Consider the following 21,535-nt stretch of genomic DNA (forward strand, 5'->3'; position numbering starts at 1 on the left):
ATATCACATTTACGTAAGTATTCAGGCCCCTTACTCAGTACTTTGTTGAAGCACCTTTGGCAGCGATGACAGCCTTGAGTCTTATTGGGCATGATGCTACAAGCTTGGCACACCTGTATTTGTGTATTTTCTCACATTTTTCTCTGCAGATCCACTCAAGCTCTGTCAGGTTGGATGGGGAGCGTCACTGCACAGCTATTTTCAGGTCTCTCCAGAGATGTTCGATTGGGTTCAAATCCGGACTCTGGCTGGGCCACTCAAGGACATTCAGAGACTTGTCCCAAAGCAACTCCTGCGTTGTCTTGGCTGTGTGCTTAGGGTCGTTGTTCTGTTGGAAGGTAAACCTTCTCCCCATTTTGAGGTCCTGAGCGCTCTGGAGCAGGTTTTCATCAAGGTTCTCTCTGTACTTTGATCCATTCATCTTTCCCTCGATCCTGACTAGTCTCGCAGTCCCTGCCTCGGATAAACTTCCCCACAGCATGATGCTGCCACCACCATGCTTCATTGTAGGGATTGTATTGGCCAGGTGATGAGCGATACCTGGTTTTCTCCAGATGTAACGCTTGACATTCAGGCCAAAGAGTTGAATCTTGGTTTTATCACATCAGAGAATCCTGTTCCTCATGGTCTGAGAATCCTCTAGGTGCCTTTGGGCAAACTCCAAGTGGGCTGTCATGTGCGTTTAACTGAGGAGTGGCTTCCGTATGGCCACTTTACAATAAAGGCTTGATTGGTGGAGTGCTACAGAGATGGTTGTCCTTCTGGAAGGTTGTCCCATCTCCACAGAAGAACTCTGGAGTTCTGTCAGAGTGACCATTGGGTTCTTGGTCATCTCACTGACCAAGTCCCTTCTCCCCTGATTGCTCAGTTTGGCTGGGTGGCCAGCTCTAGGAAGAGTCTTGGTGTTTCCAAACTTCTTCTATTTAAGAATGATAGAGACCACTGTGTTCTTGGGGACCTTCAATGCTGCACATTTTTGGTACCCTTCCCCAGATCTGTGCCTCGACACAATCCTGTCTCGTAGCTCTACGGACAATTCCTTCGACCTCATGGTTTGGTTTTTGATCTGACATGCGCTGTCAACTGTGGGACCTTACATAGACAGGTGAGTGCCTTTACAAATCATGTCCAATCAATAGAATTTACCACAGGTGGACTCCAATCAAGTTGTAGAAACATCTCTAGGATGATCAATTGAAACAGGATGCACCTGAGCTCAATTTCGAGTCTCATAGAAAAGGGTTTGAATACTTATGTTAATAAGGTATTTCTGTTTTTTATGTGTAAGACATAATACACATAAATAAACATTTCTAAAAACATGTTTTCGCTTTGTCATTATGGGGTATTCTATATAGATTTAGGAGGTACAAAAAATATTTAATCCATTTTGGAATAAGCTTGTAAAGTAACTAAATGTGGATAAGGGGAAGGGGTCTGAATACTTACAAATGCACTGTATAGAGTATAACCAGATTAATTCTGAAGCATAATGTAATCAATGTTACAGAACACTTGCAGTGATTCCAGATTGTAATCATGTTATTTAGAGTGTCTGTATTTCCAGTAATTGAAAACTTGTCTATATCCAGCTTTATCCCGCAGCTTCTCCGCAGCGCTCTCCTATCCAAGACTTTCTCTTTCGATCGTTCCCTAGAGCGGAGGAGTCTGGGAGTGGGCTGCATTTCTCAGCATTGTTGGACAGAGTCTGTTCTCATTATACAGAGCAAAGGAACCAGACTTACAGGTGAGCACACACACACACACACACACACACACACACACACACACACACACACACACACACACACACACACGTCAATCAGTTCACATGAGGTTCTGTTACCTTGCTCAATCCCCTTGGTGTTGTTTTACTCTCCATATATTTGGAAAGGATAGACCAAACAAAAAAAACAGACAACTGACTGGTCTTGGGGGGAATAAACTTGGCTGAATTTAAGGATGGTTTTCGTTCCTCAACCTCTCCTAAGCATCCCTTCATTAAGCCCCTGGCACATGTGCGTTAGTCTGGCTGTAGCAGGAGAGAGGAGCTTCAGGCCCAATCCACTCAAACTGGAACAGAATTAGGTTAAATCCCTTCTTGGCTGGGTACTGGCTCCACTGGCGGGCCCCATCTGGCCTCCCATCCTTCCCAGGGCTGTGGCACGGAGCTGGGCTGCTGGCACTCAGAACACAGCCTCCCTCTGCCCTCGGGCTGGTCTGACTTCTGGGGCTGAGCACGGAGCTAGGAGCATGTAGCACACTCACGGGCAGGGAACCAGGCGGAATGATGAGGATGATGGGAGGAAAGAGAGGGAGGTAGTGGCAGAATGGGGATGGTAAGGGGTAGAGGAAGGGTTGGTGATGGAAGGGTTTGGAAGAGGAGTGGAAGGGGAACAGGGTGCTGGATGTGGGAAGTGGAGGAAACTGGTGTGGAGGAGAAGAAAAGGGAGAGTTTATCAGGCTAGAGAAAAAGGAGAGAGTATCTGGAGAACAGCCAGTATAGTTTACTTTGATTGGGTGAGAGTTATAACAAGTGCTGATAAACACCTCTGGACCTCTTGTAGGCTAGGAACCAATTGGAATGTTGACGCTGGCCAGGAAAGTGTGTGTGTTTGATCACCATATGTGTGTTTTTACTATATCCATATTTATGAATTTATGCAGTTGGTTTGTGTGAGACTGTAAATGTGATTGAGAGACTTATAAAAAGGTCAGTTTATTAGAGGGCTTAAAGTCTGTCATCGCTCTTTGGTTTTATTTTATTGCAAGGACAATCCTCAGAATGACTGAGTGGATGTTCCCTGTTCCAATGGATTTTTTTCCCTTCTAAATAATGACAGTCTTCCATGTTTCTCATAGGACCAATGAAGCAGAGACACAGACCGGGTGGGACCAACACTCAGGCTCCCAGGACCTCCCTGGAGACAAAGGTGAGGCGCTGCTCAGGTGTCGGCTAATTGGCTGGCTCTGGAGCAACTCACCAACAGGATGCATAGAAATGCATTGGAATTAGAATGCTGTATATCTCAATGGTTTGAAGTGTGACGCTCTGAATTCACCAGAGCTCCACACTGGGAAGCTTACGTGTCTTTTTGTAGGGCAAAACTGTTTGTGGAAGGTACAACACCGAGCACAGACCCTCTAGCTCACACAACATTGTCGATATTCGTCTAGTTTCCTTATAAGCCTATTTGTCAGGGAAACTGTGAAGCCTGCTATATAGCCTATTTCTGTTTGAGTCTTTTATTAAAGAATGTGAAACAATGTTTCTGTTTGGTCCTTGCCATTACATCATGCATAGCTTTTCTATGGCCTAAAATAAATGTGTTCATATGAGCAGAATGTTGTAGGTTATAGCATACCTAATTTTGATCAGTTATAAAAAATAATAATAATAATTTAATGCAGAAAAAATGTACCTCGTAAAAGGCCGACATTTCAATTAAAAAAATACTGGATGGATGGCTATGATATTCCAAGTCTTTCTTATGCAAATAATCCAAATATTTTGCTTTAAATTATCTTGCACTGCTACCCTCATTATTCATTATTCTCAGAGGAGCAGAATAAGCAATGGAACCCGAATTGATCCTCTATGCGTGGAAAAATATCCAGGCGCATGAAAGCTACACCAACAGACTGGAACGACAGACCGCAAATAAATCATTCTGGAAGTGCACGGAATATGATGCTTTCGAATGCCGAGGTCGCATGACGGTGTTAACTCCAAGTTAAACGAACGATTTTCATACATATGACGCCTTTACAGTAACCGGTCGATCACAACAATTGATAACCTTTCAGACAATAAAAAAAAAAGCATCTGTACCTTTTCAGACAGTCAAATTCTGCTCAGGCACAGAATGTTCGGTATTGTTTCCCTGACAACGATAAACGTTGCTGATTGATGTGCTGTTTCTTGTTGTTTTTATGGTATGGTATTTAACGAACTATTTATTTACTTTTTAGGAGTGTGTGGTCTGCGCGCAGGCAGCAGACAGGCAGGCTGCTCACAGGTATCTCGAGATAATTTGATTGACAGTTTTGGTTGCCCTAGTGATGGACTTTAGCCCCGCTTCAGAAGCGGCATTCCTTTACGGACAGGTTAAATACCCGTTCAGAGAAGGTTTCGTGGCGGCATTTAAAAAGCCATAATGTACCCTTTCAGACAAACAAATGCTGTAGCTGAGACGCGTTCAAGGCGCCACACTTTATATACCCATATTAACGAGTAGGTCTAGGCTACAATATTCTGCCCATATGAACAACATTTATTTTAGGCCATAGCAATATTTTAGCCATACACGATTTAATGAAAAGCAGTAAACGTACACTTCATGAACACAATCATGCAATAGTTAACATACACAACATTGTTTCACATTCTTTAATAACTGACTCATAAACACAATCATGCAATAGGCTACAGCTGGGTTCACAGCTTCCCTGGGAAACTCGATGTATTGTAGCCTCACGCGGATGAAAGAGCAGAGGAGTTGGCTTCTGTTGCAGTGTTCAAGGTAAAATTGTGGCGGTGCTTCGGGCAGGGGGGGTGGGTAGGTGGCTCTACTGTTCCCACTGCATCTGCAAACTGCTTGAGGTTGGCACACACCAGAGTCAATTGCCTCCAGAGGAAGAGAGCATTCTCTGGGCTTGTGCTCAACACGTGTGGACCTTGTTATTAACATTCCTCCCATTACATAGTGTGTGTGTTTGTGTGAATGTCTTTATCCGTAATCCCTTTGAATGGACACACACACACTGAGCATGCATGTTTTAGATAACCATATTTGTTCTTTGATGCTCCTTCTGATGGTTAAATGGGTAACAGTATTCTGAATAGGAAAAATACAGCGGCACACGGCTTGATGTATGCAAGCCTTTTTATCTGTATTATAATCCATTCTTTCTCTCTCTCCCTGTGGTGTGTATCAGAGAGGTGTGTGGACCCCCACCTCAGACAACTGTACACAGATCCCCCTCTGACCCTCAGCCCCCCCTTCAGTCCCTGGGTGAAGGACTACCGTGCTGAGGTCCCCTTTGACGTGGTGACCCTACGCCTCCGCCCTGAGCCCATCAGCCCAGCCTGTCACATACACCTGGATGAGCACAGAGGACCTAGGTGAGACCCTCCCAGCCATGACCTTTCATGAGTCACACGCTGGGCTTTCAAATGTAGCTGGGTCACATTCAGTGAGATGGTAGGTGTTAGCACTCATAAAGTTAGATCTCCAACAAGCCCTTTCATAGGTTAAATGGATATTGTCCTATATTGCTTACGCCTGCCCAGTCTTCAGGTCTATAATATAAGTGAGTTATAACATCTGAATTCTGGGAATGTGGGAATATGTGTTTTCAGTCCAGTGTTTTGGTCAGGGGATGTTTCCATGTCATTCTGAGTTTTACTCTGTGTGATTGTAGAACTCTGTTTCTTATGTCCGTAGCTTTGATCTCAGCAGCCAATCCCTGATTAGCACCCATTAGACTCAGTAGCACTGGGGTCAGAGGATTGACCTCTGACAGACAAACAGAAAGACACACACACGTAAGACGGCCACACACATACAGCACTAAACGTGACATTTAGGAATGATTCTATAACCTGCCCTAACTCTCACCATCCTGTATGTGTGTTTTCATATCTCCGCTCTGTGTGTGTGTGTGTGTGTGTGTGTGTGTGTGTGTGTGTGTGTGTGTGTGTGTGTGTGTGTGTGTGTGTTTGTGCTTATGTGTGTTTCATCTCCCTGGACTTCTCTGGACCTTGTTTCTGAGAAGCTCTGACTTTTTCCACAGAACAGCAAACTACCCGGTCGGCCTGGGAAACAGCATAATCAACATCCTAGTGACGGACGAGTCGCTCACCACAGAGCCCGAGCCTGTTGTCATGACAATATACACTTTGCACATGTACCGCGAGAGCCGTCCCAGCCTGCCGATGTTTGGGGAGCATGTGATGTGTGCCTTCGTGCAGGTACGTGGTGCGGGCATGGTGTTTCTACACGCTTGTAACTCACTACCATACACTCACAGATGGACAAGCACTGTCAGAGACCTGGGCCTGTATTCACAAGGTCTCAAGAGTAGGAGTGCTGATAGAGGATCAGTGTTTAGTTTTAGATTATAATGAATAACTGTATATGGATAGGGGGCACCTGATCCTAGATCAGCACTTTAATATGTGTAAAACAAGGTAAAAATGTATGGTTAGTGGGACTTCATGTTCCCCATCAAGTTAACTAAGAGTGACTTGCTGTCTGGGGTTCACTGACTTTACTGGAGGACCACGTCAGAGGAACACAAAATACAATTTCCCTAATCTCTTACCATATTCAAATGAGACGCACTATTGACTTTTACAGAGCCATGATTTCAATTCCCAGAGCATGGGAAGTGTTTCCTTCTATGAGCGATGTTGGTCTGGCACCCAACACAAGTTTCATAGCATGTAAACAAAGGAAAATCAATTCATTCGGTTGAGAAGGAACAGTACGGTTCCTTCGTTTTTACAGCATTTGTCATGTCGGCGGTTGGGTTTCTCCGAGGGAGCCTTCGCGGTGAGTCTGTGTAAAGTTTAGTGTCGGTTACGGCCGCGAATGGCGTCGAGAGGCAGTGGAGCAGCAGCAGTGTCGAGATACAGTTGGTTGATATTTCGAAAGCCGGTATTTTCCAGATTACCGTTGGAATGTGGAGGAGCGGGGTTGGCGGGGGCCATAAAGGGATTGAGAGGGTCTGATGTTCCCATGAGTTCCTGTGTCATGGGCTATATTTGAGCTTTCACACCCCAGTAAGAGTTTGGTTTGGGATGTGGTCCAGGACGCTCTGTCCCTCCCTCACCTGACCCCCCCCCCCCCACCCCCCCCCCCCCCCCACCCCCCTTCACTCTTCTCCAAACCTCCCACCCTATCTCCTGATGCATCTTGGGTATGAGGGTGGCGATGGGGCAGTGTCCCGGGGCGGGGCAGGGTTGATGGAGAGGACCCTTAGCTGCAGTCAATGCAGGGATTTGAGCCGTTAAGAGGAGGAGCATTTCTGGACATTACAGTGATAGAAACAGTTGGGGACAGTGAGGTAAGTTAAGTCAATTATTTATATTCAGTATCACTCCATCAAGGGAAATATAGTATTCTTTTTCTCAATGATATCGACATAGATTTTAGGATTCTGTGTATCCCTGGAAATAATCCGAATTAATGTAAACATTACAGTTTTGAAAACATAGCTTGTCCCCACATCTGGTCTCTTGGCACAACTTATGGGGTAAATTAAGCCTCCTATACATTTCTGTACTGAATTAAATATTACCACTACATTTTTAAAACCATGTCTATCTTTATTTCCCAAACACAATTCATCACAATCACTTTGTCTTTTAATCATTTTAAGCATCTTTTGACACACCTAACAAATACTTTGTACTTAAAACTTAACAGGCCAGGCCCTGGTGTTACCTCATCCCAGTGATAATGCCTACCATTACGCCTGGGAAGAAAATACTTACATTTGCTCAACTTGCCATTGGCTCAACCATTAGCTCAACTGACCCCATGGTCATTGGCTCAACCATTAGCTCAACTGACCCCATGGTCATTGGCTCAACCATTAGCTCAACTGACCCCATGGTCATTGGCTCAACCATTAGCTCAACTGACCCCATGGTCATTGGCTCAACCATTAGCTCAACTGACCCCATGGTCATTGGCTCAACTTACCCCAAGGCAAACATTTGGACTATATTAGCCCACACAGCTAAAAGGATGCACTTTCATGCTAGGTTTAGGACCTCATATTGAAGCTTATAGAGACCCCAACTGATGTATAGGGAAATCTATAAATGATCTACTTCGGTTTAAATACAAGTGTCATGGAACTTCTAACACAATAAATTCATTTGACTTGGTGGAAATCTGTTTTCTTTGGACCTAACTTGCTTACCTCTTTTTCCATGTGTGTTTTTTTTCTTCATACTCCATGAAATGATGCCCTCTTCCTAAATATTTGGTCAAATTATACATTTTGTGTATGGTTTCCTAGAAACAAGGGTGGCTCAACTTACCCCTTTGGCTCAATTTACTCCACTCTCCCCTATGAATCTTCAAAAATGCATGCACACCTACACACACGGGAAACCACTTCTGAGCCTCATATGGACACACACATTCTATATAAATACACACACACACACACACACACACACACACACACACACACACACACACACACACACACACACACACACAACTCATAACAGCCCCTGATGATTTTCTCTTGCTGGTAGTGTGAGGGCTGTGGTTATTACGGTCCATTGGGAAGAGCTGACTGTCTCCCAAATGGTTATTGTGGTCACCAAGCGGTCCTCACATCCCAGCAGGCATAAACCATCCTCTCCCATAGAACATGTGGTCCTGTTTTTAGTCAGAAGCGAACGAGAGAAAAGAGGAAAAACAGACTGAATCCTTGACAAATTGTTCACACAGCACAGCCACCAATGATTTCCTGGTGCTATTTGCTATCACACTGGATTATAAACTCAGCAGAAAAAGAAACGTCCTCACTGTCAACTGCGTTTATTTTCAGCAAACTTAACATGTGTAAATATTTGTATGTACATAACAAGATTCAACAACTGAGACATAAACTGAACAAATTCCACAGACATGTGACTGAAATTGAATAATGTGTCCCTAAACAAAGGGGGGTCAAATCAGAAGTAACAGTCAGTATTGGGTGTGGCCACCAGCTGCGTTGAGTACTGCAGTGCACCAGATTTGCCAGTTCTTGCTGTGAGATGTTACCCCACTCTTCCACCAAGGCACCTGCAAGTTCCCGGAAAATTCTGGGGGGAATGGCTCTAGCCCTCACCCTCCGATCCAACAGGTCCCAGACGTACTCAATGGGATTGAGATCCGGGCTCTTCGCTGGCCATGGCAGAACACTGACATTCCTGTCTTGCAGGAAAACATGCACAGAACCAGCAGTATGGCTGGTGGCATTGTCATGCTGGAGGGTCATGTCAGGATGAGCCTGCAGGAAGGGTATTACATGAGGGAGGAGGATGTCTTCCCTGTAACACACAACATTGAGATTGCCTGCAATGACACCAAGCTCAGTCCGATGATGCTGTGACACACTGCTCCAGACCATGACAGACCCTCCACCTCCAATCGATCCCGCTCACAGAGTACAGGCCTCGGTGTAACGCTCATTCCTTCGACGATAAACGCTACTCTGACAAATGGGCACAAAACTGTGACTTGTCAGTGAAGAGCACTTTTTGCCAGTCCTGTCTGGTCCAGCGACGGTGGGTTTGTGCCCATAGGCAACGTTGTTGCCAGTGATGTCTGGTGAGGACCTGCCTTACAACAGGCCTACAAGCCCTCAGTCCAGCCTCTCTCAGCCTATTGCGGACAGTCTGAGCACTGATGGAGGGATTGTGCGTTTCTGGTGAAACTCGGGCAGTTGTTGTTGCCATCCTGTACCCGTCCCCCAGGTGTAATGTTCGGATGTACAGATCCTGTGCAGGTGATGTTACACATGGTCTGCCACAGCGAGGACAATCAGCTGTCTGTCCTGTCTCCCTGTAGCGCTGCCTTAGGCATCTCACAGGACGGACATAGCAATTTATTGCCCTGGCCACATCTGCAGTCCTCATGGCTCCTTGCAGCATGCCAAAGGCACGTTTACACAGATGAGCAGGGACCCCAGGCTTCTTTCTTTTGGAGTTTTTCAAAGTCAGTAGAAAGGCCTCTTTAGTGTCCTAAGTTTTCATAACTGTGACCTTAATTGCCTACCGTCTGTAAGCTTAGTGTCTTAACGACCGTTCCACAGGTGCATGTTCATTAATTATGGTTCATTGAACAAGCATGGGAAACAGTATTTAAAACCCTTTACAATGAAGATCTGTGAAGTTATTTGGACTTTTACAAATGATCTTAGAAAGACAGGGTCCTGAAAAAGGGACATTTATTTTTTTGCTGAGTTTAGTAAGTGTATGTTGTGTAGTAAGCTGTTAGTAGCCCATGTGCCTAACTCTAATAATTTGCTCCCTTTTCCCCTCATAACTTAGCATACTATTCTGACTTGCTGGTGCACATTTAGTCTATAGCCTGTTTTAGAAAAATGTCATAATTTAATATTGTAAGAGCTTTCATTGTCTGCTTATATGCCCCCTTTATTTATTATACGGTTCTGACTTGGTGTACAGGGAGAATACTGATAATACTGTAAGAACGGCCCATGTTCTGAATTCTATCACTGACCCAGACACCTTGTAGTGACCCTGAGGAGGCATAGGGAGGACAACCGTAGCAACACTCCCAACACCAAGGACACAAAGTTGGCATACCAGCAATTGCAAAAAATTCTATACTTTGATAAAGTATAGAATTTATCCCTTTGCAATTGTGTGTGTGGCTGGTATGCCAACTTTGTGTCCTTGGTGTTGGGAGTGTTGCTACGGTTGTCCTCCCTATGCCTCCTCAGGGTCACTACAAGGTGTCTGGCTCTGGGAAAACACACTGTATGAACCGCCCTACATTGTCCACTGTACCTCATTCTAACTCATTGACCATACCCAACCACAGTTGGTACACTCACTTAAACACACATGCACTCACTCACACAGCTGGTGACCCCTTCGGTGGGTGGGTGGGGGGTTACAGGTGTTTTACTCGTCTTGGGAACAAGGTCGTTGTGGAGGAATAGACACACACCCTTCGTCCTTTCATCTCAGTGCAAGGTGATACTGCTGTGTGTAGGCGTATGATGGGTTGGAGTCAAAGGGTTGTGTGTGTGTGTGTGTGTGTGCGTGTGCGTGCGCGCGTGCGTGCGCGCGTGCGCGCGTGCGCGCGTCAAGAGCATTCCATTCGCCCAGACACCCAGTCCAAACTCGGCCTCTAGCACGTCTGAGAGTAACCACTCCTGGTGGATCAAATGGACCAATAGGATGGTGGTTGTGATTCCCTTTAGGCAAAGTCAAAAAAGGTTACATTAATTACAATGATGATTATTATTATTATATCTAATGTGGATATTACAGTCACCTCTGAAATTATTGGCACCACTGATACAAATGAGCGTGAAAGACTATGTATAAAATAATAATGCAAATCCTGAGCTATTTTGAATGCTTTTTTAGCAAATAATATTTTTGTCTTCTAAAAAAGAAAATTATTGGCACCCCTGTTTTCAATGCTTTATGCACCCTCCCCTTGTGAGGATAACTGCACTGAGACTTTTTCTAAAATGTTTATGAAACACATTGGGAAGGATCTTGGACCATTCCTCTTGGACCCTTGATATTCTTCGTCTGCGTGTTTGGACTGCCCTCGTCAATTCAAACCACAGACTTTCAATGGGGTTCAAGTCTGGACACTGAGATGGCAATTGTAAATAGTTGAATTTGTGGTTAATTAAGCATTTCTTTGTGGATTTTGATGTGTGCTTGGGGTCATGGTCTTGCTGGAAGATCCACTTACGGCCAAGTTTCAGCCTCCTGGCAGAGGCAACCAGGTTCTTTGCAAAAATGTCCTGGTACTTGGTAGAGTTCATGATGCTATTGACCTGAACAAGGGCCCCAGGACCAGTGGAAGCAAAATATCCCCATAACATCAAAGATCCACCACCATATTTTACAGTAGGTATGAGGCTATTTTCTGCTATGCGTCACCATTGGTTTCTGTGGGCAAAGACCTCTATTTTCTTCTCATCTGACCATAGCACCTGGTTCCAATCGAAGTGCCAATGCCATTTAGCAAACTCAAGTCTAATTGTGGATTTGGATACTTGGTGACCCCAAGATGCGAGCAACCAAGTCTTCCTCACTGTGCATGGGGACAAGATACACTTCATTTACCAGGGTAGTTTGCCAATGTTCCAGTGGTTTTAAACATATTAATTATTGTCCTAATAGTGGTAAGTAAATAAATAGCTATTTTTGTACCCTGATTTATGGTGATGGATGACAACTGTATTTTATTTGTGTGTTACCTCATTGTTATACCCCAGTGAAACAGGAAGCCATGGAAGGCCACAATACAGTTCCTTAAACTGAGATTAATTTTTTTTAAATGTAAATGTTATTGCAGATTTTGTTTTCTTTTATTTCTAACAATCTTTAGGAATTTGTTTTGACAATCTGTTTTATTTTATTACTTTTTAAACAAAATATCTATCTGAGCAATTGGATTAGTCAAAAATAATATACTTTTAAAATTTTCCAAAGTGTTTTTTTTTTTGCATTCAATATTGCTCAGTATTTGTATTATTTATTTAATACATTGGTTTTTTTGCTCGTCTTTATCAAGAGTGCCAATCATTTTGGAGGTGACTGTAATATCCACATTAGATACAGTATATTAAAAAACACTTTTTAATGAAGTTTGTGGAATTGTGAAATGAATGTAGGAGAATATAACTCATTAGATCTGGTAAAAGATAATACAAAGAAAAAATAATGTGTTTATTTGTGTTTTTTTTGTACCATCATATTTGAAATGTAAGAGAAAGGCCATAATGTATTATTCCAGCCCAGCTGCAATTTAGATTTTGGCCACTAGATGGCAACAGTGCATGTGCAAAGTTTTAGACTGATCCAATGAACCATTGCATTTCTGTTCAAACTTTTGTGTCAAGACTGCCCAAATGTGCCTAATTGGTTTATAAGTCATTTTTTAAGTTCCTAACTGTGCAGTCTTCTCAAACAATAGCATGGTATTCTTTCACTGTAATGGCACCTGTACATTGGACATTGCAGTTAGATTAACAAGAATTTAAGCTTTCTGCCAGTATCAGATATGTCTATGTCCTGGGAAATGTACTTGTTACTTACAACCTCATGCTAATCACATTAGCCTACGTTAGCTCAACCGTCCCGTGGGGGACCCACCGATCCTGTAGAGGTTTTAATTAATCATCATCATTGTAATTAATGTAATCTGTTTTGACTCAGAGCCTAAAGGGAATCCCAACCACCATCCTATTCCTCTATCTCATCCATCAGCCAGGGTTACTATCAGATGTGCAAGAGGCTGATTTGGGACCGGTTGTATGGACGAATGGAATGCTGCTGACACACATCCAACCTTGTGACCCCAACCCATCATACTCCTACACCCAGCTGTATTATCTTGCACTGGGATAAAAGGAGGACGAATGATGTGGGTCAACATGTGTGCCATTTTAAAAATATATATATTTATCAAGGGTGCCAATAATTTAGGAGGTGACTGTATATGAATGGAAGGTGAGCTACAGTAAGTTCCCTCTCTCTGTCCTGTAGGACACCCCATTTGGATAGAGGTTCAGAGGCTCCTAGAACCCCTTCCTCCCTGTATCCCCTCTCTTCATCCCTCCACTCCTCTCATCCTCATGTGATGGAGTCTTCTCAGCATCCTGCCTGGGCAGACCGTTTGATCTGTCTGTGTGACTTAAGACCTCTGTCTATCTGTGTTATGAGGATTTGATTTGCCTCACCATATGAACAAATACGGCTAGTAACTCAGCCTACACTCACTCACTCACTCATCACTCACTCACTCACCCACTCACTCACTCACTCACTCACTCACTCACTCACTCACTCACTCACTCACTCACTCACAACTCGACATACTGCTCTTGGTTCCCTGTACCAAAAGGCTGCTACAAGCTCATGCTATGCCAGAGGGACTTTGGCAAGCGATACCACCCCCCCACACCCCCCCACCCCCCTTGATGTACAGTCTGAAATAATTATATTTCCACAGCATTTGATGGGCATTCTTGGTGTATGAATGTGACAGGCAGACATAACCAAATTGCAGGGCCTGTCTAGCACAGCAAATTGTTTTTCAAAGTTTGATCTGAAACACAACTTTTCATTCCTCCTCCTGATCCTGATCTGCTTGGCTTAGCGAGAATTAATTTAATTGCCATTTTAGAAGTGAAAGAATCTAATTGTCATCTACACGCACGCACGCACGCACGTACGCGCACACACACACACACACACACACACACACACACACACACACACACACTGTGTGAGATTGTGGCAGAGTATAGATAGGAAGACTTGGGCCAGTCCGGGTGGTCTGGGGTATAACAACGCTAGAGGCTTAATGCTTTCCTTCTGTTCTGAAGTCAGTGTGAGAAACTCCCAGAGACTGGAGTCTCTACAAACCACGAGCGTGCTCTCACAGCTCTGTGCTTCACCACACACACACTCAGATGTACACACACACAGACACACACACATTCATGCTCAGACATACATTCACAAATCAGGCAAACAGTTTCACCCCCCCCCCCCTCATGTGAGCCATGCTGTGGAAACCATTAAGGGATCAGAGAGGAGAGTGGCAGAGGAGAGGAATTATTTTGATGCCAGAGCACATTCCCATTTCCCTCATTCTCTTTCAGTCCCCCTGGCCCCACTCTCTCTAATATCACCATCCAGCCCCCATCCAGGGACCTTCCATATCAAAGTGACCTGAATGCATCACCTGTCAATTAGACCAGCTGAGGCAAAGCAGTGAGAAAAGGGCCTTCAGGATTCTGTGATATGTCCACCATATTGAGGAGAGGTTTGGCTCCTGATTTTGCTCTTATAAAATAGATGATTTAAAGAGGGGATATCATGAGGACGGCAATGGAATGTATTTAGTGTCAAATGTACAAAACCTTGATTTAAATTGCATTGGACGAAGCCTTATGTCGTGTTTTGGGAATAATGAGTGCTAACGAGGGCTAATTGCTCAGAGCGTCTGGTGTAGTCGTTAGCAGTGTGACCCCAGGGCAAACCCAGTATAAACTCCCTCTCTGTACCACAAGTCCCCACATTTATGTGTTCCACCCATAGGAAAGGAAATCCATAGTATTATGTTCTTACTAAGGGATATTTCAGATGTGGTTGCTCATTCTCTTCAGCTGATGTAACCCTCCAATGCGCCACTCAGAGTTGCACAGCACATACGCTGTTCAAAATTGTGTTTCAACTGAGGGGTGGTCAACGTGTGTGTAACTCTGAAAGTTCAATATGTGGTTCTCTGCTTTGTGCAATGTTGTACTTTGTCTTGTCCTGTTGTGTGCTGTTTTGATGTGCCTTTTTATATTTCACACTTTCTCTGAGGTGATGGCGTTTTCGTTGACCTCCGACACAGGTCTCCCTGCTCTGCAACCTGCCCTGTCCATCAATCTGCCATGCATTAGAGCGTTGGCCAGTAACCGAAAGGTTGCTGGATCGAATCCTCGAGCTGACAAGGTAAAAATCTGTCGTTCTGCCCATGAGGAAGGTAGTTAACCCACTGTTCCCCAGGCGCCGAAGACGTAGATGTCGATTTAGGCAGCCCCCCCCCCCCCCCACCCCCCCCCCCCCCCCCCCCCCCCCACCCCACCCGCACCTCTCTGATTCAGAGGTTGGGTTAAATGCGGAAGACACATTTCAGTTGATTGCATTCAGTTGTACAAATGACTAGGTATCCCCCTTTCCCTTTCCATGTCACTGACAACCACGCTCTGCTAACAAATACTATCTCATCTGCTCCCCTCTTCCGCTAAAATTCTAGTCGTTCACTCTCTTCCTCCGTGGGTCAGAGAGAGAGCAAATGAGGGAGATATTGTCCACTCATCCTACATGGGGGGCAGGAGAATTGGGCCCTAGAACAGGGTTTCCATTGATGCCGCATGTGGGGCTTTTGAAGTGCTATCATGTGAAGACTCAGGGCTTCATTGTTCATATCAGCAGGCTGTCTGGCTGTCTGATGCTGCTTGGTTATCTAGCTATGTTGATAGCCACAGGTGGGAATGGGAAACTGACTGAGGGTGGATCCCAATAGTCTGGAGTAGCTTCCTTGTCTCGTATCCCATCCTCCGTCTGTATTGACTTCACAAAGCTGGTGTGCTATACCCAGCCATGGCTTACTTATGAGGACTGGTACACTCACCCGTGAGAAAGTCCAACCAGGAGCACTTTCTGTTACTACAGAAGGAGGACTAACCTTCCACACACAGTTTTAAATCTTTATATGTCCACTGTTATGGCTGGACACATGTTCAGTTTATTCCATTACTGTATCATTCAACCCTCCCTACATCTCCTCCACTTCCCATTCCATCAACACAGGCAAGATCGCGGCTCTGTCCCAGTTTCCCAAACCTGGTCTCCACACCTATCCTTATCCCGTCTCGTAGAGGGAAACTAAGCATTTATTTCCTGGTGTTGTTGTCAAGGGGAGGCTTGGTGGGAGTCTGGCTCTTTGATGTGCTGCAGCTGTGAATTCCACCGAGGCCCAGTCCCAGAGCTGATCCACAGAAGCTGGCTCTGTTACCCCCCCCCCCCCCCCCCCCCCCTCCACCCCTCTCCTTCATCGCTCAGCCCAGGAGTGTGCCACTTCTCTCCGACAATGGCTGACTTCATGCTCCCTCCCTCCGCTCCCGTGTTATCATACTGGAGCGGAGGGAGGGAGGGGGAGATGTAGTGAAGAGGGGGAGACGGGTCTTCTCATTAAAACTCCTGTTGGTCCCCCTCAGTCCAATAAAAGTAATCGCTGCTGTTGTGTTTGATCTGGTTTGATCAGTCAGAGACGATGAGGGGTGATAGACATTCTAAGAAACATTCATTAAATGGTTTGGTGCTTTTATCTTTTAGGGGGGAAATAACTTTGTCGGGTTAGAAGACCCCCCCCCCCCCGACCCTTGTTACACTGTGTATGTTGAAACCCTCCTCTCCTCTCTGTCTCTACCACTTGTCTTTCTATCTTCTCCCTCTCTCTCTCTCTGTGCGTGCGTGCGTGCCACGGCTATGTTTCCTTGCCGTTGACAGGGCCAGTCTGGGTGGGATGATTTAGGGGTCTGTGATTCAGGGCAAGGGGTTAACACCCGCGGTCATCCCCTCATAATTCCCTACAGCTGCTCTAACCTAACAGTCTGCACAGAGAGGGGATGATATACAGAAAGAGATTGAAGCAACTAGAGGTACAGTACCAGTCAAAAGTTTGGACACACCTACTCATTCAAGGGTTTTTCTTCATTTTAAATATTTTCTATGTTGTACCCTTTGCCTTGATGACAGCTTTGCACACTCTTGGCATTATCTCAACCAGCTTCACCTGGCATGCTTTTCCAACAGTCTTGAAGGAGTTCCCACATATGCTGAGCTGCTTTTTCCTTCACTCTGCGGTCCAACTCATCCCAAACTGTCAGGTGATTGTAGAGGCCAGGTCATCTGATGCAGCACTCCATCACTTTCCATCACTCTCCTTCTTGGTCAAATCGCCCTTACACAGCATGGAGGTGTGTTGGGTCATTGTCCTGTTGAAAACAAATGATAGTCCCACTAAGCACAAACCAGATGTTATGGCGTATCACTGCAGAATGCTGTGGTAGCCATGCTGGTTAAGTGTGCTAAATAAATCACAGACAATGTCACCAGCAAATCACCATCACACCTCCTCCTCCATGCTTCACGTGGGAACCACACATGCAGTGATCATCTGTTCACCTACTCTGCATCTCACAAAGACGCAGCGGTTGGAACCAAAAATCTCAAATGTGGACTCATCAGACCAAAGGACAGATTTCCACTGGTCTAATGTCCATTGCTCGTGTCTCTTGGCCCAAGCAAGTCCTGTTTTCTTATTTGTGTCCTTTAGTAGTGGTTTCTTTATAGAAATTCGACCATGAGGGCCTGATTCACACGGTCTCCTCTGAAAAGTTGATGTTGAGATGTGTCTGTTACTTGAACTCTGAAGCATTTATTTTGGATGCAATTTCTGAGGCTGGTAACTCTAATGAATGTATCCTCTGCAGCAGAGGTAACTCTGGGTCTTCCTTTCCTGTGGCGGTCCTCATGAGAACCATGAGAATCATGAGAAGTTCTTGAAATTTTCCGGATTGACTGACCTTCATGTCTTAAAGTAATGGACTTTCGTTTCTCTTTGCTTATTTGAGTTGTTCTTTCCATAATATGGACTTGGTCTTTTACCAAATCGGGCTATCTTCTGTATACCCCCCCACCTTGTCACAACACAACTGATTGGCTCAAACACAATAAGAAGGAAAGAAATTCCACGAATTAACTTTTAAGAAGGCACACCTGTTAATTGAAATGCATTCCAGGTACCTCATGAAGCTGGTTGAGAGAATGCCAAGCTGTCATCAAGGCAAAGGGTGAATAGTTTGAAGAATCTCAAATATAAAACATATTTTACTTTTTTGGTTACTACATCATTCCATATGTGTTATTTAATAGTTTTGATGAGTTCACTATTATTTTACAATGTAGAAAATAGAAAAAGAAAGAAAACCCCTGTAATGAGTAGGTGTGTCCAAACCTTTGACTGGTACTGTACCTACTACCTCACACACACACACACACACACACACACACACAGAGACACAGACAGTAGGTTGTCTGGTCCATGAAGATCATCGTGGTAATGGTGTGTTTCCTCGTGACTATGGGCACATGGAGGTCCAGAGAGCAAGACTTATGTAAACTTGGCAATGCCCACATTTCCACTGTCCTGACTTAATTCCCCGCTCCTCCAACTCTCACAGCACCTGTCTATGAGGGAATATCCTAACTTGGGAATATCGCTTACCTGGCAACCACAGGATTCCCGGAACCGGAACTTTCCTAACGTCATCCTCCAGGAACAAACACAACCCTCTGTCTTCCCTCTTCTCTCACCCCTCTGTTCCTCTCACGCTCTTTCTCTCGCTCCATCACTCTCTCACTATTTCTCTTTCCCCTGTTTCCCCTCTGGATCAATGCATGGGCCTCCTTGCTGTTACACAGTTAAATGAGGATGGTTGTCATGAGGACATGACAGATCTCTGTTCATGAAGGAGCAGTTAGGCTTAATGGCGTCACTCCTGGATCGCTGTTATTCCCGGTGGTGTCCCTGGCAGTGTTCCTGGCACGGGGAAATGGGTGTGACGTCTGAGGAGAAGTGAGGCCAGCTCATAGTGGAGGGAAACCATAATGTTAAGATGTGTGGATTGTGTTGGCAGGGAGAGTGACTTGTACAGTTTAAGGCACATTATCACATGGGAAAACACTCTTGAGTTTTAAGGCACATTAACAAGCGTATTAACATGCATGTATTATGTTCGCACACAAATGTGGGCATACACACAGAGAGAGAGTAGGCTATCACAGAATGGGTTTTTCAGCTGTGCTATGTGTTTGGTTTAGCCTTGCAGTTTGATGTTTGATTATACAGTAATACTAGAGGTCGCTTGTACATTAGCTGACATAACTCTCACATACCCTCTTCCCTTAGCCTCTTGTTCAGCATCCATCTCACTCTTTTTCATCTCACTCTTTTTCTTTCTCTCCATCTGACTCCCCCTTGTTTCTCTCGGATTCTGTCTGCCTCTCTCTCACTCTCTCTCATTCGCACTGAGCACACACACCTCTGCATATATTTTTTTAAACCTTTATTTAACTAAGCAAGTCAGTTAAGAACTAATTCTTATTTTCAATGACAGCCTAGGAACAGTTACCTGCCTTGTTCAGGGGCAGAACGACAGATTTTTACCTTGTCAGCTCGGGGATTCGATCTTGCAACCTTTCGGTTACTAGTCCAACCCTCTAACCACTAGGCTACTTGCCGCCCCACCTCTGCATATGTTCCTGTATGCGTCTGTTTCCTCATTAGGCATTGTTTCTGGGTGGTATGGTAAACTGGTAATGAGTTGTGTACTGTTGTTCTGATCAGAGGGTGGATGTGTGGGCGTTCCGCTGCCAGAACCCACTGTTCTCCTCCTTGCCCCCCACCCCCTTCCCCCCGGAGCCGAGTCCAGCAGGCGCGGGGTTCGGCGGTTCCTCCAAAGGCCCAATAAACCATGTTATAAATCGGTTATAGGAAATGTATGCATTTGTTTCTGTGTGTGTTCTATCCCAATAAAAATGGAGCCCATGACAACCTAATTTAACCAGTCAACAACTTACGAATGAATTGTCTCACTTTGACTAGCCAAAACCTGTAGCCTTCGTTACTATGAACATACACAAGCTCCAATATCTAGCATGTACACAAATCAATAAATATTGCAAAATACTATTTACTGTCACAAAAAATAACAGTACACATTTCAGAATGTTTGCTTATAAAGGAATATCTGAGGTCTTAGACAGTGATGGAGTGTTTAGGCCCTGCGTGTGCCAAGAAAAGCCTCCCTCTCACCAAAGCGTAAACATTGCTCTTTTGATTTTACACGTTGCTATGGTAATGCCAAGCATGTCCAATGTGACGGTGTGGACTGTGGAATACTGTTCAGCAGCAGGCATAAATCTGGCAATCACACCGAGGATCACCCAAATATGAATCACACCGCTGCATATTCCCTCCAATTGCCCACAAGTCTCTGTTTCCACCTTTTTAATCATCACTCAATCAGTGTAGTAACTCCACATTATAGGAAATATCTCCCATATACACTCCCGACTCTGTTAAGTGCAGATCTGTAAACCTTGATTTGGAACGGTAAAAACATAGAATCCTACTGCTATTAAACCTTTACAGATGTGGTTGGGACTTTATCCGGCTTCTGGCATGAGTAGTGGGCTCTGTTAAAAAGAGAAAAGGGGGTGTATGATCTAGTAAATGCAGCTCTACGCTCGCTCCCAATCAGGGGTTCCATTTAAGTGATTCCTGCCCCTGCATGTTGCAATAACTGTACCATTATCCACCGAATTTTCCACCAGTCACTGTTACTTTGGCTCTCCTGCCATGACGACGTCGTTCTCTGAGTTTGGGATGTCTACTACTGACTGACTGGCTCACTAAGACTCTGGGCTTACCAAGACTTCTCAATCACTTTAGTCCTCTTTCTCTCTGTCTTTGTCCCTGTGCCTTTGTTCCTGTCTCTCCATCTCGATTTCTATGTCTCTCTGTTCCCATCTTTGTCTCTCTGTGTCTTTCTCTGCGCGCTCCTAACAACAACAAAGCTCGCAATGGACTGGCCATAAGAACTGGACTGCCTAACCTTCCATTGGCCAGATCTGAGTCCCAGAAAACCAGTACAATACCAGATTTAAGTTTAATACCGGACACAAACAAACCCTTGTTGAACCTCTTGGGTTGGGTTGGGATGACTCAGTCCTGGCCTGGACTCTTGCTGTATGTTTCCCAGGTTCTCCAGTTCTGGTCCTCACTGCAGTGGATCTATAGCGCTCTCATGGCTCCATTTCACTTAGTACGGGCTAGTGTTTGCAGCTAACTCTCATATTAGCTTTAGCTACTCATGCTCTGATGATCTTTACACGGTCATAGGGACTGGTCATCTCAGCCTGCGGTTTCCAGAGGTCACTCTGTTGCCAGGTTACATCATGGTTGTGGATGTGGAGGAAGGACTGTATGGTTAAAACGTACTTGAAATGACCACACCGTCATTATATGTATTATGTGATTGGTAGTAAAGTCTCCTAATGGTGGCTCTGATGGTTCAAAGTTCCTCCATGAACAAGGCGCTTTCAGGCTGAGAGTTGGGAATGGATATAGATGAATAACCTAGTTGGAGAAGTCATTGTTTTCCCACAGAAACAGAA

The 21,535-nt window shown here is 44.8% G+C and overlaps 1 protein-coding gene across 1 annotated transcript in view; it reads left to right on the forward strand.

The window, feature by feature from the left end:
- Nucleotides 1-21,535, forward strand: part of cped1 (cadherin-like and PC-esterase domain containing 1) — an 83,442-nt gene that overhangs the window by 47,183 nt on the left and 14,724 nt on the right. The window contains exons 11-14 of the mRNA XM_036957503.1: nt 1,593-1,747; nt 2,863-2,933; nt 4,939-5,125; nt 5,797-5,974. Of these exons, the coding sequence (XP_036813398.1) occupies nt 1,593-1,747; nt 2,863-2,933; nt 4,939-5,125; nt 5,797-5,974 (591 nt within the window). The remainder of the gene's footprint in view (nt 1-1,592; nt 1,748-2,862; nt 2,934-4,938; nt 5,126-5,796; nt 5,975-21,535) is intronic.

Source organism: Oncorhynchus mykiss, chromosome 21 (genome assembly GCF_013265735.2).
Source record: "Oncorhynchus mykiss isolate Arlee chromosome 21, USDA_OmykA_1.1, whole genome shotgun sequence".
NCBI lineage: Eukaryota > Metazoa > Chordata > Actinopteri > Salmoniformes > Salmonidae > Oncorhynchus > Oncorhynchus mykiss.